Source organism: Aquarana catesbeiana, linkage group LG09 (genome assembly GCF_042186555.1).
Source record: "Aquarana catesbeiana isolate 2022-GZ linkage group LG09, ASM4218655v1, whole genome shotgun sequence".
Classification (NCBI taxonomy): domain Eukaryota; kingdom Metazoa; phylum Chordata; class Amphibia; order Anura; family Ranidae; genus Aquarana; species Aquarana catesbeiana.
Window position 1 is genome coordinate 75649022 of NC_133332.1, and position 20118 is coordinate 75669139.

A 20118-nucleotide genomic window follows, 5' to 3' on the forward strand; every position below is an offset into this window, starting at 1 on the left:
CTAAATCATCGCAGACGATGGTGCGCGCTGTGTCCTTGCTAATGCCCAATTCCTCCACCATTAATCATAGTCAGTTGCCGATCTCATGCCAGCATTTGTCGCACCCGCTCAATCATGTCTGGAGCTCTGCTTGTCGACGGCTGACCCGAACGTGGCTCATGCTCAGTTGTCTTCTTCCCATCGCAAAAGTGTTTCAACCAGTCGTAAACACCTTTTCTGCTCATGGCTTCCGTCCCGTACACTTGCACTAACATTTCATGCGTCTCCATCGCCATTTTCCCCAATTTGTGCAAGATCTTGATGATCACTCGTTGCTTCATTACACTGCGACCCTACCTCTCACACTGAGTATGTTTGACTGCCCACAGCAGGTTTACCCTGCTGGTCACGTGTACTCCATGCTAGGTGGCACTTCTCGACATGCCTCTGGATAACCATGTGTACCTGGCCCATGTTGTCATTGAGATATCGGACCATTTACTGAACTTTTTACACACATCTCCTAAAGACGCTCAATGTGTCCCCACACCTCATTCACTTGTCCCTGTAGGCACTTTCTTAAATTAAGGTATTTGATCTTGAGTTGGAGTATGAATGAGTGACTTCCTGTAATGTTTGCCATGCTCGTTGCTTTAGGTTCTATTGCCTTACTCTGACACTTATATATATATTTTTTTTTTATTCCTTTCCAGTGACGCTGCTTCAAACTACAGACCAGATCCTCCTGTAAGTTGTGTTTTTGTTTTTTTTTTTTTTTTTTTTTTTTTTTTTTTTCCTGATTCAGAAGAAACTAATTAAAATAAGAATATCTTCACCTGACGTGGGCAATCATCTGATGAAATCAGCCATGTTTGCTGTACCGTGTCACACTTGTGGTTGACTGTTTTAAAGGTTTAGTTTGGTTAAGTTCTGCTGTCAAGTTCCCCAAAGATAGGACCAGCACTGGGGTGAGCTGTACGCAGTGTATTGTGAACAACACTACATGTTCACTGACTCTCTTTTTTAGACATAAAATATGCATAGTGTAACTTTTTTTTTTTTTTTTTTTTTTTTTTTTCCAGAAGTGTATGGCTGCACACCCTCACTTGTGGTTCCCTGGTGTGGGGAAATGTGTTTTTTACGTTGGGCATATTTTATGCCTGAAACCGCCTGTCTGTATGATGCCTAAGACCTCATGCAGACAGGACGTTTATTTAAATTGTTAGCCTAAAAAAAATTGAAGAAAATTGATCCTGTCCCTTTTTAAAGCATGAATAACAGCACAGTGCTTGTGCTGTGTCATTTGGCCCCTGTATCTCCTGAAATAGCTGCCTGGTTCTGCCCTCCCCCTGTAAACTGACCACGGTTTATCATGGCTGCTGAGCCCTGACACTGTGGTAAGTTTACGTGCCTCCATCGTCCGCTCTCCCCTCTGTCCTCTCCCCCCCCCCCCCCCCCCCCACCCTCTCTGCCTGTCAGCTCGTGACAGTGCCTGCCCCTTCCCCTCCTGCTGCTGTCATAACTTTATCATCTTCTGGCAATCCCCTTTGTTAGATAATGCAAGGTCTCCAGTGTCTGTGCTTTACTTAAAAATGCACCTTCTTTCTGAGCGCAGCTCGGCGCTCACATGACCAGCCGCCTCTCTCCTCCCGACAGATCAGGAGAGAGAGCGGCGGGCGGTCATGTGAGCAGCGTTGTGAAATAAGGTATCCTGGGGCATTTTTTAAATGAAGCAGCCGTTAGCGTTTTTGCAGAAAAATGCCTAATGTTTATAAAAGTGTCAAGGGCTCGTGTACATTGCATCTTAAGCGACTCCTACAGGATATATATAATATATATTTTTTAAAATTTTTCTTTTTTCTGCCTGGAAATTCTCCTTTGTTAGCCAATGTGTCCATGCACACTAAGGATGACCTCAGACGTGTTCGCAACCTGCTCCTGCACAGCGCTAATCACAAGCAGTGAGACATTTTCCTGATCCGCGGCTGCAGAGATCGAAATGTCTAACGACTTGTGATTAGAGCTGTGCAGTGCCGACTTCCTGGCGGGCTCTACACGTGTGGGTTGCGAACACGCCTGAGCTCATCCTTAATGCACACTATGGCTTTTTCAGGAGTTTACAGGAATATGCGCTTACAGGCAGAAAAATAACTCGCCAAACTTGCAAAAAGCGCAAGTATCTTCAAGCTTTAGGCAGCGAAAAATAAGCTCAAATGCCTGTAGAAGCAGGTGTGTTTTTTATTTTTTTTATTTTTATTTTTTTTCCACGCAAACCCTCCCCTCCCAACAAATTTTTCTTGTGCTTTTTGTGAGCCTTTTCGCGTGTTTATGGGTGCTTAGGCACCTTTTTCTGCTCAAAAGCTCCTCTCAAAAACACACGTTTGGTGGGGTTTTCTATTTTTTTTTCCTATAAGCTCACGTGCCTGTAAACTCCTGAAAGCCATAGTGTGCATGGACACATTGGTTAACATGAAGGGGAGTTTCAAGGCAGAAAAAAAGAGCTTCAAGCTCAAAAGCTTTGTAGGAGCAGCTTCTTTGAGATACCGTGTTCATGAGCCCTAAATGCCCGAAAACGCACAAAAAATAAAGGAAAAATTAGCTGAGGGGAGGGTTTGTGGGAAAAAAAACAAAACGCTTGTGCTCAAATTAAGTTGAAATAAGCTCAATAAAAACATGCAAAAAAGCACAAATGCCTGTAAAAGCAGCTTTTTTTTTTTTTTTTTTTTTTTTTTTTTTTTTTTTTTTGGACTGCAGTGTGCATGAACCCTTAGGAATGTTGCTGCTCCTAAACTCACGTTTAGGAGCTTTTGGAGGAGAAAAAAAAAAAAAAAAAAACGCCAAAAGTCCCTGAACTCCTATCAATAAAAGCCTATGTGTCCATGTCACAGGAACTGGTGAGATTTTCCAACACCTATTGCTCTGATGACAACATTTTTGGTATACCCCTTACTTTCTGCCTCATTGACAATGGCCACAAGGACAAAAAGAGGGAGAAATAAAAGAGGAAAATAAAATTATATTGAAAGTTATCGCGTCTACAAACAAAATATGGAATATATTTTTATTGAGATGTATATAATATATTTATTTTATATTATGTTATATTCTAATTTTTCCCAAGGCGTCTTTCAGGACAGCACCTGTGACTCCTCCCACCGGACGATAGGAAACGCCTTCTTCCTCCAGAACTTTAAAAGGAGGCACCTCCCTACCATACCTCAGTTTTTGTGTTTCCTCTGGCCCAGGAGGGGAGTCAAGATCTCTTGGGTGCTCCTGAGAGACGGGGCTGCCTTCTTTTTTTTTTTTTTTTTTTTTTTTTCCCTCCGCTAGAGACCCGCTGTCCTCCAGTCCTACCCAGGCTTCTGCAGCGGTAGTAATCGGGCTCCTCTTTCCCTCCTAGCTCTCGGCGAGAGCCGTAGTTACGTTGGCCTGCACAGTCTCAGGAAGTGACAGAGCAGGTCACCGGGTGGGCGAAAACCGTCATTTCCGGCGTGGACGCAAGGGGAGGAGGGAGAACAGGAGCTGGCGCCTATTTCCATTTCCGGTCTGGTGCAGAGGCACTATGGGAGTCCGGAAGCGGCGTGTGAAGCCATGAGTGGAAAGCTGCATACCTGCTATGGAAGAGTCGGCGTTTGCAGCAGTGGGGGTAGGCACAGGCACCAGCAAGGCTCAGGTAGGAGGCAGCGGTTAAAGTCTGCCTTTTTCTCTTACAGGTGATTTTGGTCTCTCTCCTTTTTTCTTACCCCCTAGTGGCAAGGGACCTGTCTGGGCACTAGAGGCTGACTGGTTTCTTCTTAGTGCACCTGTGTGGTGGTCCTTTTTAAAGCAGAGACTGGGTCTCACTGAAAGGTCCCCTGTGTGTTTTTTTTTTTTTTTTTTTTTTTTTTTTTTTTTTTTTTTTTTTTTTTCTCCCCCTTTTGTCATTTCAGGCTAAAAGCTCTGACCCAAAAAAGAGATGTCCTTCTTGTAGGGCCAAAATGGGAGAGAATTGGAAAAAAGCCCTGTGCAGTGCTTGCATCCTTATTTAGTCAAGGAGAAATCAGCTTCTGTTTGTGTTGACCTGGTTGCCTCTGTAAAGAAGGAACTATATGCCACAATTCAAACTTTTCATGACTCTCTAGTTAACCCAGCTGCTAGTCGGCCATCCACTTCAGAGTCTTCCCAGGGTTCCCTTTCTATCCCGGTGGTGGAAGCTCTACCTGAAGACGCTTGAAACAGGGAAGAGCAATCCCCTGCTCCTTCCGTTAAAGACTCAGAAAAGGAGGCTGAGGTGGCCCCCTCCAAATTTTAATCTATCCCTAGAAGAAGTAGATGGGCTCCTTAAAGCTATTCATGTTACGCTTGGCTTAAGTGAAGAAAAGGAATGATCTCTTCATGACCGCATGTATGCAGGGTTAAACGAGCCTAAGGGGCGGACATTCCCAGCCCATTCGGTCATTTCTGACGCCATTAAAAAAGAATGGCAGGATCCAGAGAGAGAACCCTTATTTTCCAAAGCCCACAAAAGGCGATTTCCTTTTGAGGAGGACCCTTCTGCAGTGTGGAACAAGGTGCCCAGGTTGGATGCTGCCTTCTTCCAGGTCTCAAGATCCACAGACCTGTCTTTTGAAGACATGGGGGTTCTGAAGGATCCAACGGACAAACGCATGGATCTTTTGCTCAAGAGATCGTGGCAATCAGTCATGAGCAATTTAAAGCCGGCAATGGCTACAACACGTGTAGCCAGGAATCTGGAATACTGGGTGAACCAACTAAGATCGCATATAGTGGCAGATTCCCCTAAGCAGGAGATTTTAGATTCTTTTCCTACCCTGATCTCTGCATTTGCTTATATTGCAGATGCCTCGGCTGAAGCAATTAAAATGTCAGCTAGATCAGCAACTCTGACAAATGCTGCAAGACTAGCTTTATGGCTAAAGACCTGGCCAGGTGATACAGCTTCAAAAAGCAAGCTTTGTGGAATTCCTTTTTTGGGTGACTTTCTTTTTGGCCCTGATCTAGATAGTATCCTAGACAGAACTGCTGATAAAAAGAAGTCCTTCCCGGTCAAAAAGAAAAAAAAGCAGGTCCCAAAACGTCTTTTTCGACCTCCAAAAAGCTCAGGAGCAAGACAGCAAGTTTCAGGGGAGAAGGAAAAATTGGTCCACACAAAAACCGAAAGGTAAAGGCGAAATTCTCTTCCATCCTCCTACACAGGCCGAGAAATCCCAATGACTTGTCCCTGCGGGTGGGCGGAAGATTACGAGAGTTTCTTCCGCAGTGGTCAGGGATAACTTCAAATCAGTTTATTCTGACTACTCTCTCACAGGACTACACTCTCGAGTTTACCAAAAGCCCTCCAAAAAGGTTTCTGATAACAAATACCCCACGAGATCCAGTAAGGGCCCTGGCCATGAAGTCTTCTTTAGAGGAACTGATGCAGCAGGGTGTAGTAATCAAAGTGCCACTAAAAGAATGGCAGGAGGGGTTCTATTCTCATATCTTCCTGGTAAAAAAAACAACAGGAAGACTTTGATTCTCAATCTAAAACCACTAAACGAATCCATCAAATACAGAAAGTTGAAGATGGAGTTTTCTCGGTCAGAAATCTACTGACGCCAGGTTGCTTCATGGTGTCAATAGATTTAACCACTTCAATACCAGGCACTTAGACACCTTCCCGCCCAGCCCAATTTTCACCTTTTCAGCGCTGTTGCAATTTGAATGACAATTGCGCGGTCATGCTACACTGTACCCAAACAAATTTTTTATCATTTTGTTCCCACAAATAGAGCTTTCTTTTGGTGGTATTTGATCACCTCTGCGGTTTTTATTTTTTGCGCAACAAATAAAAAAAGACCGAAAATTTCGAAAAAAAACAAGTTTTTCTTTGTTTCTGTTAAATTTTTTTGTAAATAAGTACGCTTTCTCCTTCAATAATGGGCACTGATACGGCGGCACTGATGGGCACCGATGAGGTGGCACTAATGGGCACTGATAGGTGGCACTGGTATGCGGCACTGATGGGCACTCATAGGTGGCACCGATGGGCACACATAGGCGGCACTGATGGGCACTCGTAGGTGGCATTGATTGGTATATATGGGTGGTACTGATGGGCACTGATGGGCACTGACAGGTGGCACTGATGGGCACTGACAGGTGGCACTGATGGGCACTGACAGGTGGCACTGATGGGCAATGACAGGTGGCACTGATGGGCAATGACAGGTGGCACTGATAGAGCATTGCTGGGCAGATCTGGGCATATCATGGACATAATAGTGCCAATCAGTGCCCATTTGTGGGCACTGATTGGCACAGATTGGGCACATGTGGATGGCCATGGGGTACATACCTGGCCATCCACGTTGCCCCTTCCCTGGTGGTCCTAGTGGCATCCCTGGTAGTCCAGTGGGGTGATCTGAGGGGGGGCTGCGCTGATAAACAATCAGCGCAGACCCCCCCTGCCAGGAGAGCCGCCGATCGGCTCTCCTCTACTTGCGTCTGTCAGACGCGAGTGAGGAAGAGCCAATCAACGGCTCTTCCTATTGACAGCGTGATCAGCCGGCTGATCACGTGGTAAATAGCCTCCGCCGGAGGCTTTTTACCAACATCAGTGTAGCGGTGTGTCAGACTGACACACCGCTCCACCGATCGCCGCGATGCACGCCCCCGGAGGCGCGCTGCGGCATGTTATCCTGCTGGACGTCATATGACGTCCAGTCAGGATAACACAACCACTTCCCGGACGTCAATCCGCTATAGGGCGGGAAGTGGTTAAAGGATGTATACCTGCATATTCCGATCCCACCCCAGTCCCAGAGGTATTTCAGATACCTGGCGGTAGGGATGGAAGGCATGATTCATCATCCACAATTCAGGACCTTACCCTTCGGTCTATCATCCTCACCCCAAATTTTTACCAAGGTGATGGCAGAAGCCTTAGCTCTGCTTCGTCTTCAGGGAATGGCAGTAATTCCCTATTTAGACAATCTGCTATTTTTCACCCCTTCAAGAGAGGAATTGCAGAGCAATTTAGCCAGAGCACGCAGCCATTTGGAGTCTCTGGGGTGGATTATAAACTTCCAAAAATCTTTCCTAGACCCATCTCAGGAGATTTGGTTTCTAGGTTATCTAATCAATTCTGTGGATCAAAAGATCTTTCTTCCCTTAGAGAAGGACAAGATTCACGATACGGTGTCATTACTACAGACCAGCCAGAAGCTGCGACGGTAAGACCGGTTATGTCAGCTTTGGGTGTTCTGACTTAATCAATGCCGGCCGTTCAGTGGGCAAGAGTACACTTCAGGTGCCTGCAGGCCTTTCTCCTGAGATCATGGGATCACAAATTGGAATCCCTGGAAATAGAGGTAAAAATTCCAACCCAGGTGAAGAGATCACTATGGTGGTGGAGAGGCAGGATGGTGACGGGTGACGATGGGTCACTAGGGACAGATGCTTTGGCGTATCCATGGAAATTCCATCTTTGCTATGCCTCCTCCCCCCCCATTCCAGTTAATTCCGTTAATATTAAGGAAAGTTCAGAAGGAGATGGTACCAGTCGTCCTAATTATGCTCTTTTGGCCAAGAAGGGCCTTGTTTTCAACCATTCTGAGAATGGCAGTCAGACCTTGTTGGCATCTGCTCCTCAGGCACGATCTTCTGTTACAAGGCCTGGTAAATCACCCAGAGGTGGCTACTCTGGCGCTCACAGCTTGGTATCCGAGGAGCAGCTCCTAAGAAGCAAGGGGTTTTCCAACTGGTTGATTTCAACACTAATGTCAAGTAGGAAAAAAGTGACAAGGGATATTGTAAGGTCTGGAAGGTTTACAATACATGGTGTAATTTGTCTACCCAGGACCCAGGGAGTCTTGTTTCCATTCTAGAATTTTTACAACATGGAGCTGACAAGGGGCTAGCGGTTAGTACCCTGAAGGTGCAGGTTGCTGCACTAGCAGTGTTCTTAGAAAAATCCATGGCCTCAAATCCGCTGGTAATCAGATTATTATTATTTTTTTTTTTTTAAGGCTCTTACAAGATCTAGACCAGCACCACTTAAGGCTTTCCCTAAATGGGATCTGTCGGTAGTCCTGCAGTCTCTAACAAAGGCTCCCTTTGAGCCTTTGGAAGAAGCGCCTCCCAGATATCTCACTTTTAAAACCGTGTTTCTGATTGCCATTGTCTCTGCACGCAGGATCAGTGAGCTAAACGCTCTATCAATTAAGGAACCTTATTTGTCTATTTTTCAGATAGTTAGGACAGATCCAAAATTCTTACCAAAGGTAGCTTCAGTGCAGAATCGTGCTCAAGACATTGTACTTCCAACCTTCTGCCCTAACCCAGCAGGGGAGAAGGAGACTTTTTTTCCACATGTTGGATGTCAAGAGGACTTTGTGTTACTTGGAAAGGACAAAGCTTTTTAGACGTTCAGATTCACTATTTGTGCTATTTTCGGGCAACAGAAAAGGTTGCCTGACTTCTAAAGTTTCTTTAGCAAGATGGTTAAAATGATCCATTTCAGAGGCTTATTCGGATGCAGGCTTGTCTCCACCAGCAGGAATTTGTACACACTCAACCAGAGTACTGGGGCCACCCCTGAACAAATTTGCAAGGCGGCAACATGGTCCAGTTTTCACACATTTGTGAAACATTACAGGCTGGATCTCACATCTGCCAGCGATCAGGCGTTTGGCAGAAAGGTCCTGCAAGCTGTTGTCCCACCCTAAGGGGGTAAGTCTCTGTTATCCTCTCAGGTGCTGTTCTGAAAGACGCCTTGGGAAAAACCAAGTTAGACTTACCGGTAACTTGTTTTCCAGAAGTCTTTCAGGACAGCAACATCCCGCCCTTATGTGTTTAATATACTATGCTGTGACTAACGTATGTGTTGTGTTCTAGCCGGGACTGGAGGTTCTCTGCCACAACTGAAGTATGGTAGGGAGGTGCCTCCCTTTAAAGTTCTGGAGGAAGGTGTTTCCTATGGTCCGCTGGGAGGAGTCACTATCTCTCAGGTGCTGTCCTAAAAGTCTTCTGGAAAACAAGTTACCGGTAAGTCTAACTTGTGTGGGGTTTTTTTTTTTTTTTTTTTTTTTTTTTTTTACTAGTAATGGCGGCGATCTTAGACTTGTAGCGGGACTGTGACATTGTGGCATACAAATCTGACAACTGGCACTTAACATTTTTTGGGGACACTAATACAGTGAGTGGTAAAAAATATGCACTGTCACTGTACTAATGACACTGGCAGGGAAGTGGTTAACAGGGGCAATCAAAGTGATAAATGTGTGCTTACTCACTGTGTGGGAGGTGCTTGTACTGTGGGAAGGAAGAGATCTGTGTTCTTGCTTTGCAGAAACTACCTTCCCTACTGACAGGACGGCAGTCTGCCTTGTTTATATATATATATATATATATATATATATATATATATATATATAATATATTACGGACGGCAAGCGGTTAACAGTCACAAAGTGGTTTCATCTGCTTGGCTGTGCTTTAGTGCAGAGCTGTGTGAATCTTAGAACCTGGAGATAATATAAAAATATATGTATGATTCATATTAGGGTTGCAACTAACGATTATTTTCATAATCGATTAGTTGGTCGATTATTGTTTTTGATCGATTAATCGGTTAATAACCTTAAAAAAAAAAAAAAAGTGTGGTGTATAATTTAGTTAATATGTAAAGTTTTTAAAAAAAAAAAAGCAATTTATTCTTAAATATCTCTAAGCAGTGGTAAATATAAACAACCAACTATATGGTTAGGGAACAATATTGAATCCACTCTGAGAATAACAGACAGAAGAGATATACTGTATATACACTATTAGAAGAGCAATACAGTTTTTTGGCCAATTTGTTGTTGGGCAGATTAAAAAATACAAATTGCTGCAAAAACGCATTACATGCTTTTCTGCAGCTTCTCCATTGAAGTATATTGAACCAAAAAAAGCACAGTTCTGGGTTAAAAAAAAAAAAAAAAGTCCTTGACCCTTTCCAAATACGCAGCGGCGGAAAAAAAAGCATAGATGTGAACGTGTCCCATAGAAAACCATGTTAAATGAACTGTAGTGCGTTTCTGCAAAAAGCACCAAAAAACACATAGATGTGAACCAGGTCTAAGACATTTAGTAACATAATGGGGTTAAAAAAACTAAAATGAGCCCTTTATAGTCCAAAAAAAGCAAAAAATCGCTACTGCAGGGGTTCATTTTTTTTTTTTTTTTACTGTAGAACTGTGAAAGTAATATTTACAGTAGCGATTATTTGCTCTTTTTGTACTATAAAGGGCTAATTTTATTATTTTTAACCCCATTATGTTCTGGCTGATCGATTATGAAAATAGTAATCAATTAATTTCATAATCGATTAGTTATCGATTAGTTGTTTCAGCCCTAATTTATATAATATAATTTTTTTTTGGCAGGTAAAAACTGCTCCCAACTATGTTTTGCTTTTTGTATTGGAGTTCAGCTTCACTTCTCTCCCAAATGGTGTCTTTCTTTTTCTTTTGAATGGCCTGGGGGTGTTCCACTGCTGAATCTCCTCCCTGCTTGCCTTATTCATGATACTTCTCACATGCTGGAACAATACAGATCTTGACAGCAAAAATTGTTCTCTTTATTAGGTTTCAAACCATACATACATTGAAAGCCACGTCAGCCTCTGGCTGCATGACATTTCAGGTTTGATGTGGTTAGGCTTTCCTATTGAGACATTTTTGCTTTCTCTTTTCCCACGCAAGTCAAGCCTACTTCATAAATCTTTCTACAGGGTTCTGCCCCATTATGAGTACCAGTGTATGTTTTCTGTGTGTCCTGAACGATGACTCGGAAAAATGTTTGGGCTCGTTCACACGTATTATTGAACAGATGCAAAGTTTCTCTAAGGCTTCATTCACGCAATGCCAAACTGCGGCAAAATGCAGGTGCCATTTACTTCTTGACATGGTGGTGCAATTTTTGCTGTGTTAAAAGCCATGCTACAATCATGGCAAAAACGCAAAACGCAAAGCTTGTCACTCAAAAAGGAGCAGGCGCTTCTTTTGGGCGACAGTGTTGCGATTTGCCGTGATTGCTGCGTGATTTATCGTGCCAAAATCGCACTGCTATTGGGGTGCCATTAAGAAGTAATGACATCGCAAATGCATCTCACATTTGCCTGCAGTTTGGAATTGCGACGATTCTGCCCGCAATTCAAATCGCCTAGGTGTGAATGAAACCTGAATGGCACCCAGCATAGAGCAAGCGACCACCTGCTTTCAGTAAGCAGCGGGGCATACGCTTGGCACAGGACTGGAGGCTAGTGGAGATCACTGAAGTAGCACTGGCTTTTCATCTCCCACAGGGAAGCAAAAGTTATGGTGTATATATAATAGTATTTTTAAAACGGCTTACCTGTAAAATCCTTTTCTTTGAAGTACATCACGGGACACAGAGCCATAGTAGTTACTATGTGGGTTATAGTCCACCTTCAGGTGATGGACACTGGCACACCCTAAGATAAAAAGTTCACTTCCTATATAACCTCTCCTACTACTGGGAGTATCTCAGTTATGTAGCAAAGCAATACACGTGTATACCAAAGAAGGGAGGGACCTCTGTGTCCTGTGATGTACTTCAAAGAAAAGGATTTTACAGGTAAGCTGTTTTAATAATCCTATTTTCTTATTGTACATCACGGGACACAGAGCCATAATAGTTACTATGTGGGATGTCCCATAGCAATGCCAGCTGAAGGGAGACACAACAAAAAGTAGGGCAATAAGAGACTAGAGGACTTATACTGTAGCCTGCAGTACACTGCGCCCAAAGGCGATATCCTCATGACCTTTTACATCTATTTGATAGAATCTGGTAAATGTATAGACTGAAGACCAAGTTGCCGCCTTGCAGATTTGAGCCATGGAGGCTTGGTGATGCACTGCCCAGGAAGCACTAACAGCCCTAGAGAAGTGCGTCTTGATTCGAGAGGGTGAAATACACCTCTTTAAACCATAAGCTTGAACGATTACTTGTCAAATCTATTTAGAATAGTAGATTTTGATGCTGCCTGTCCTCTTTTAGGACCTACAGGCAAGGCGAACAAAAACATCCGTTTCCTGAATCTGAGCAATCTCCTCCTTTAAGTAGACTTTGACTGCTCTCACCACATCAGAAAAATTTAGTTAGTTATTTATTTTTTCTTCCAAACTGGGTTCTGGAAAAAAGACGGTAGAACAATATCCTGGTTTAGATAAAAACCTGATACTACCTTTGGTAAAAAATTAGGATGAGGATGCAATATTGCCTTATCCTTGTGAACAATAAAGACATGGCTCTTTACAAGAAAGACTGATACCCTTCTTACAGCAGATATGGTTACCAGAAAAAATAGTTTCCTTGTCAAAAAAGGACCAAGGGAAGATGTGTATCAGCCCAAAAAAAGGCTGTTTTGTGATACCGACAAAACTAAATTCAAGTCGCAAGCGTTCAGGGGATACTCAACCGGAGATTAAGCCGTGTTACCCCCCCCCTGAATAAAGTTATGGACTTTGCAAAGCAAGTGGTCGTTGAAATAATACCACAGAATTCAAAAATAATAATGCGCCAACCACAAAGCAAAGCAGCCAACACCACAATCAGACAAATTGTAGGAAAATTAAAATAAAATAAATTGTAGGAAAGTTCCGGGTGAGAGGTGAGTCGGGAGGAAGTAGAGAGGAGACATTACTGGAAGTGACAGTAGAGGAGGAGTGACATCCTTCCTACGAAGTTGGATCTTTAACAACCACCTACCATTGACATCTTTGAAGCGACAGGTTGGTGAGATCAGAGAGATCGGGTCGGTGAACATTACCACTCCTTCATCATCCTCAATCGTTGGGAACCAGGAGCTACTCCCCCTACTCTGATATAAGCCTGTTTGACTCCCAAGTCGCTGACTGGGAGTCCATCCTCTCTGGTAAGGGTATTTATGCCTACACCTTTCACACAGAAGTTTATGACCGCAACTCGCGGATACCATCTTTGGATCCATTGGTCCTCCCACACTGAGTTTGGTGGCTGTTGATCGCCTTCCATTGTATTATTTGGACTTATAGTCATCACTTCACTCACTTAAGTTCCGGATGGACTTTTTATTGTATTAGCAGCCCGGCACTTTTAGTTATTGGTTCTTTTCACGTTATGAACTTTATCCTCTTTGTAATACACTTGTGTTGTGCACAACCTTCACAAATTTATACACAATTTTTTTCATGTGCAATATGCCCGTGATGTACACTATCTTCACAATTTTATAACCACTCTTCCCTATTGTTGGGTGTGTGGTCCCCCTTACATCATTTCCCCTTTTATGTACATATATTGGTGTGTACATTGGTTCACTCCATATGCCATTTTACTTTATTTATGATTCACTCATTTGTACACATTCATTTTGTGGTTAGATTTATTTGTTTTGTTGTTGCTAATCAACAGTCCCTACAGGACCTTTTTTTCCATTAATAATCTTTGTTGTGCATATTGCCCTCCAGACACCATTCTGTTTGGCTTCGCCCAATAAAGGACATTCTTTTTTAGCGCCACACTTATTTTTATTTTAATATTGTTGAAATAATACCGATAAGGTCGAGACCTGTTCTTAGAAAGCACTCAAGGCCAGCTTTATTTCTCACCCCATCTGCAGAAAGTCAAGGACTCTACCTTTGACCTATTTCCTTTGGTGCAGCCCTTGGTTTCACACCAGGGGACATATGTTTCCCAGACTCCATAATATATAACCATGGAGGCCGGCTCTGCATCAACCAAGGTAGAAAACTACCGAACCTGACAGCCCACATTTCTTCAGAGTGTGGGCCTCAATAGTCAAACCATTAAATTTAGCGTTTGTATAGTAGGATGAAACTCCGGACCTCGCGAGAGAAGGTCTGGCCGTGAAGATGGGGTCCATGGGTCCCCTACTGCCATCTCTATGATCTCTGCATACCCCCGCTGGGGGTCACAAGAATCAGCGACTTCCCTTCCTGCTTGATCCTGTGAAGAAGTCGTGGATGCAGGCAGAATAGGAGTGTAAGCACAAATCAGTGTGAACCGATTCCACGGGAATAGCAAGGCATCCGTTCCGCATGCTAGCGGATCCTTTGTTCTTGACACAAAGTTGTCAATCTTTTTTTTGATCCTGGACACAAACAGATCTATGTCTGGGATCCCCCATCCTTGACATATTGACAGGAAGATATCTGTGTGAAGGATTCTTTCTCCCAGGAACAACTGCTGGCGACTCAAGTAGTCCACCTGCCAATTCTCTATTCCTAGAATTAAAACTGCCGATAGGCAAAGTACATTGTTTTCTGCCCAAGATAGGATAAGATTCACCTTCCTCTGGGCCGCACAATTTCTTGTGCCCCCTTGGTGATATAGGCCATTGCTGTAGCATACATGGATTGAATCCTAGCAGGACAATACCTTTTAAACTGAACGTTCAGGCCCTCAGGACCAAGTGTTCTGCCTGAATTTCTAAAATGTTAATGAGAGAGGCCATTTCTGATCTAGGCCACTTCTCTTGGACAGCTGCCTCTTGCAGGACTGTCCCCCAACCTAAACAAAAAAAGTTGGCATATGTTGTTACTATTTCCCAGGTAACTAAAGGAAGGATTTTCCCCTTTGCAGGCTTTTTGGATGTTAACCATAAACTAAGGCTCCGGCGCACCCAGCCTACAGCACCTGGTATTTCCAGGTGGTCTTTCATCCGGGTACTAACCAGGCCCAACCCTGCTTAGCCCCCAAGATCAGATGAGATCGAGCGCTATCAGGGTGATGGGGCCGTAGGCTTTGGAGTCAGACACATTAGAAATGTAGAGCTTGAAATCTTTTTTGTTTTAAGCCGATAGGATACTGTTTTGCAGCAGTCTAGAATGAGACTGAGCATAAGGAACGGCCTTGAATGAAGCCACCATCTTTCCCGACAACCTCACGCAAAGTTGAATAGGATAAAATCATCTTGCTTTGACTACCTAAATCAGTTCCTTTATGGCGCTGATCTTAGCCTGGGGTACGAATACCCTTTTCTGGGCGTACCTATGATCAGACCCAAATATTTTCTTCATGGTTTTAAAGAAGATTCCTCCTAGGTTGAGAATCCGACCTAGATATTCCAGGTAGTTGAATGTGGTGACCATACCTTGGTCTAAGCGGGCTACCGACTGGTCTAACGAGAACAGATCAACTGGGTAAACCATAATCGTTATACCTTGGGCCCTCAATCTGGCTAGATAAGGAGTCAGAACCTTTGTACTAGAGGTGCAGTAGCTAGATCGGAAAGCAGAGCTACACACTGAAAATGAAGATTTTCCACTTTAAAAGAAGATCTTACTAGTGAACGAGGAAATAGGCATATGGAGATATGCATCTTTGATGTCGATTGACGCCAGAAGTTCTCCTCCTTGTAGGATGGAGATAACAGATTGGATTGACTTCATGCAAAAAAAGATTATATTCAGGAATTGAATTTTAGATCCTTTGAGATCCAGAATGTCCATTTGGATTTAACCAAACCCCAACCTCTGCTCTTACATGGGGGCCATCATGAACACTTTTTTGCCAAAAGAAGGTCCAATGCTTGAGAGATTTCTTTTCTTTGGATCCTTAGGAACATTTGCTCTGAGAAAACGTGGAGACGGAAACTCTTGGAACTCCAGTTTGTACGTTTTGGAGCTATTGAGGAAGTCCCCCATTTGTCTTGACAATCTTTTTGCCAGATGGCTGAGAACTGCATAAAAATGTCTCCTTTATTGAGCAAGCGGGGGTACCTCCTCATAAGGAGGCTTCAGTACCTTGTAGGTTTCCTCCCCTAAGACTTCTTTTGTTCCTGGGGTTAACCCTGAGGATTACCCTTTGAACCTGATGGCAGAAGCTGATGCGACTGCCCAGAGGCTGATGCCTCTGGCACAGAAGAAGGAGCTTTGAAAAAAATACATTTACTCCTTCACTTAAATGACAAAAGGGGGTATCTTTCTTGCTAGAAATTCTTTGGATATAATCCAAAATATCCCCAGATAGCTGTTTCACTGCAAAAAGGAAGACTAGCCAGGAGCTTCTTGCATGATACTTAGCAAAGGGCGCAAGGCCTAAAGGATAAAGTCTGTCATAGCAACTATTGCAAACATAAAGCTGCCTGGTGGACCTGCTGAGCAGGATAACCTTGAACACCTGTTTAAACTGGTTTCTCAACGATTAACCAATTGCTGTCAGCGCAGGCTGAGACACTCAACCTGCCAGAGAAAAAAGCTTTTAATAGGAATTCCAACCTTTTATCCATTGGATCCCTAAGTATTTGAGTATTGTCTGCTGACAAGTCAAACTTACAAAGGATATAGTAGTGTTAATTGCTGATACACCCACTTAGTGAATTTTCTCTACCATAGGATAGAGTGTGAAAACTTTTAGAAGGAAAATAATGCTTATCTGGGTAATCCTCCAGATACAAAAAAACTTTTCCAACAGAGAATGGACAGGAAAAAGCATGCACAGCTTGAGGCTTTAGCGAACCCAAACATTCAGTTAAGGGTACATAAATGTGGAGCGGATCATTCAGCAAGAAATTGTACCATCAATCTTACAGATTGTGAACGCTGACCCTCCCGCATTTGACACCTCAAAAGAGGAGTCATCAGCCTCATCACGGTCCCCTGAGGGAATCGTTTTCTCCTGCCCCTAGTTCCTCAGTCTGAGGGTCCTAGGAAAATGGAAGAGAACCTGTCACATCTTGACAACACTGGGATGCGATTAAAGTCGCTAAACTTTTTTTTTTTTTTTTTGACCTGCCAGCTACAAAAAAAAAAAAATTCCAAAATATAAAAAATAAAGTCCATAAAATATTGAAGAGGATCTATAGTCTATGTGAAGAGCTCTTAATCCATTCACCACACCAATGTGTCTGTGATTCCATGGATGGATGTGGTTTAAATGCGCTTTAGCCTAACATGAGAGTGTAGGCATTGGAATACAGCGAGTGCGTTTCTTTAGGGGAATGGAATCAGACACATTGGTGTGGTGAATGGATTCTTCACATCGACTATAGATCCTCTTCAATATTTTATATTTTGGGAAAAAAATTTTATTTTTTTTTTTATTTTTTTTTTTTTTTAATGTAGCTTCACTAGCTACATCATATCACTTCACTTGTCACAGGGTGTTTAGTGCTATTTGTCAATTTAATGCTTTAGCATTTATTATATTTTAGCACATGCCAGTTATATTCTCATTTGTAAATTGTGAGTCACATGTCACTTTAGGGGATTTAATACTCCTTGTGCACAAACATTTAGCGCCGCTATTTTGACTTTGTGTCATTATCCCAGATTGACCAGTAGTTAAAATTCAGCTTTTATATTTTATCCTTTTTAAATGGCAGCTTCCACATACTCTGTATCTATCCAGAGGCGCAGTGGTGGTATTTTGAGTAGTCGTGCCTTTTTCTCAATTATACCCACAGGATTACTCTAAAAAGAAGTGGTTACAAGCAAAGACCTCATTTCTTCGGACACGAGGCCCGGGTACCATTCAATTCAGCCTAAAAGACACCTTGAATGGATCCGGCTGCATAGCTAGCCCCATCAAAGATTGCTTCAGTGGAGTTCAGCACAGCACATCTTCACTCGTGACCAACAACTTAGACACTGGCGAAAAAACTGAGATACTCCCAGTAGTGGGAGGGGTTATATAGGGAGTGCACTGTTTATCTTAGGGCGTGCCGGTGTCCATTATCTGAAGGTGGCCTATAATCTACATAGTAACTACTATGGCTCTGTGTCCCGTGATGTACGATAAGAAACACATGTTTATATTGGTCCAAACTGAACCAATGTACTGTATCGATGTAAGAATTACCATGCTTAAACTGGTGCAGAAAGGAGGGAACCAATCATTCTGCTACCCCCCCCCCCCCCCCCCCCCCCCCAGGACCAAGAGACCCATCGGTGCAGCCTCCAACTTGAGTAATTCAGTTCAGCAGGGCCTTGTATTCTTCAGAGTAAACAGATGCATTGAGGGAACATCTTATGAATCTTGACAGTTGTGTGTGATGCCAGCGTGTCAACACCTTGATACCTAGCTATAGCCGCCAGCCGTGCTCGCATAAAAAAAAATTAAAGCCAGTGAGGCTGGTTGTATGTACTGAAATTAATCAATGGACCGACTTCAGTAAAACCAACCTGCTCATAGATGGCTCGAATCTTGGCCAGTCCCTGCTGAACTGGCCAAGATTTGATTCATCTATTGCTGGCTTTAGATAGCAGGGCATCAACAGCACACTGGAGTCACCAAAGCAGAGACATTTTAAAGTGTATAGTTACCCTGACCATAAACTATTTGCTTCATTTTGGTCTGTTAAATTTACCAAATGCAAGAAAAAAAATACTTCTTCTTGTTCTGTGTCAAAAATTCAGACCTGTCCTGTGTCTTCTGCCTTCATTGTCTCAAATTGACCCCACTCTGTTATCTTGGACCACAGGTCAATTTAGTCTCTGTGCTATGGATTAGGCCTAATCCACCCTGGGCATTTAGCTCCGGTACACAAGATCCTGGAGTTGTGGTGAAGGCAGCATCCTCCAGCCCCACTGCTAGCAGCCTGTAAAACTGCGTGTCTGATAGCTGCTGTGGCTGGAAGGTGTACAATGCAGTATTAAAGTGTTACTAAACCCACAACTGTAAAATCTGTCTGTATATGCAGTAAAGCATGCTTGTTATACTCACTGTGGAACCTAAGGGCTTAATCCTCTGCATTGTGTAAAAAGGTTGTTTGATCCTGTATACAGATTCTCCCCTTCTTCCACTGACTCCAAAACGTGTCCGGATAAGACAGCTACTGGAGTCAGGCTGCGTGCATGTGTGTGCGTGCTTTTTTGGGAGGGTGCATGTGATCAGCACAGGGCCAATCGGCACCATACAGAGGGTCAGGAGTCCTGCAGCCTCATAGGACAATTGTGGGGAAATAAAAACTCCTCCTACAAGCTTTTACCAGACACTGATAGAAGTCACACGACTGATATATACTACTGAGAAAAGGTATTTAGCAGTTTATAGTTACAAAAAATAATTGCATTTCCTGTGTACTGTGAGAGACCAGATATAGTGAATGCAGGGGCCTGGGTTTAGTAACACTTTAATGCAGCTTTTTTTTTTTTTTCTCCCCTGGAGCAAAGGTGTCCTGGGGAGAAATAAAAACGCCCTGCGTACATGAGACCTAAGAATGAACGCACAGAAGTGCCAATGCACACTCACATACCAGAAAGTGCAGTGCTATTTTTCAGGGGGAATTCCAGACAGAAGGTGCATATATATTTTTTTTTTTTTTTTTTTCCTGGGGAATACCGGCCATACACGGTTCGAATTTCGAAAGCATTTTCTTTCGAAAATCATATCTAAGAATTTTCGTACGAATTTCACACCATTAGTGGGCTGCAGCAACGGGCGATTTTCGTGCGGCAATCAAATTTGAGGAATCGGACATGTTGGAAATTTTTTTGAAAAACGAACGATTTTCTTATCAATGATGGGAGAATCATGCGAGAAATGTAATATGAAAAAAAATGTGCAAGAAAAGAAAATTTACGGAGAGAAAAGATTCCCGGCCACAAATTCTTTTCTGTAGCAACACAAGGTGAAATTGAAGGCTTGGTCGGCCGAATTTCGAAAATCAATGGTGGCACCATCGGATCTCAAAAAAAACAACTTTCTGATTTTGAAAAGAAAATTCGTTCGAATTTCGACCATGTATGGCCTGCTTAACACTACTAAATGTTTCCTGTTGTTATAAGAAATTTTAGCTTTTTGTGTTCAGCTCTACTTTATTCAGTCAGTTGCAATATTTACAAAAGTATTCCATAGTGTTTGGCATTCTGTCACATTACCGCAGTGCTTCTCATCTCCTTGCCATCTAACCCTTCCAACTATCTCTTCAGCCTGCCAGAAGCCATCCTTCCGTCATTCAGGCAAATGAGAGTGATGAAGATCGGCAATTCCGGAGGGTCTTCAATCAGCTGGCTGGAGATGTGAGTACGCAGGTTTTCCTTTCTGCTTGGAACCATCCAGGTCCCTGTGACTCAGTACCTGGCACACATGCTGTTTTCTCAGGGAGGGTTTTCTGGTTGACCTGAAATGTTTGCTTGCTGTGTC

The 20118-nt window shown here is 43.1% G+C and overlaps 1 protein-coding gene and 1 pseudogene across 2 annotated transcripts in view; one reads left to right on the forward strand and one right to left on the reverse strand.

Annotated features, from left to right (window-relative positions):
- Window positions 1-20118, forward strand: part of CAPNS1 (calpain small subunit 1) — a 64859-nt gene that overhangs the window by 26430 nt on the left and 18311 nt on the right. For both annotated transcript variants that reach the window (XM_073598796.1, XM_073598797.1), the window contains 2 exons: window positions 693-726; window positions 19905-19994. In XM_073598796.1, coding sequence (XP_073454897.1) covers window positions 693-726; window positions 19905-19994 — 124 coding nt within the window. The remainder of the gene's footprint in view (window positions 1-692; window positions 727-19904; window positions 19995-20118) is intronic.
- On the reverse strand, window positions 14656-14774 carry LOC141109137 (5S ribosomal RNA; annotated as a pseudogene).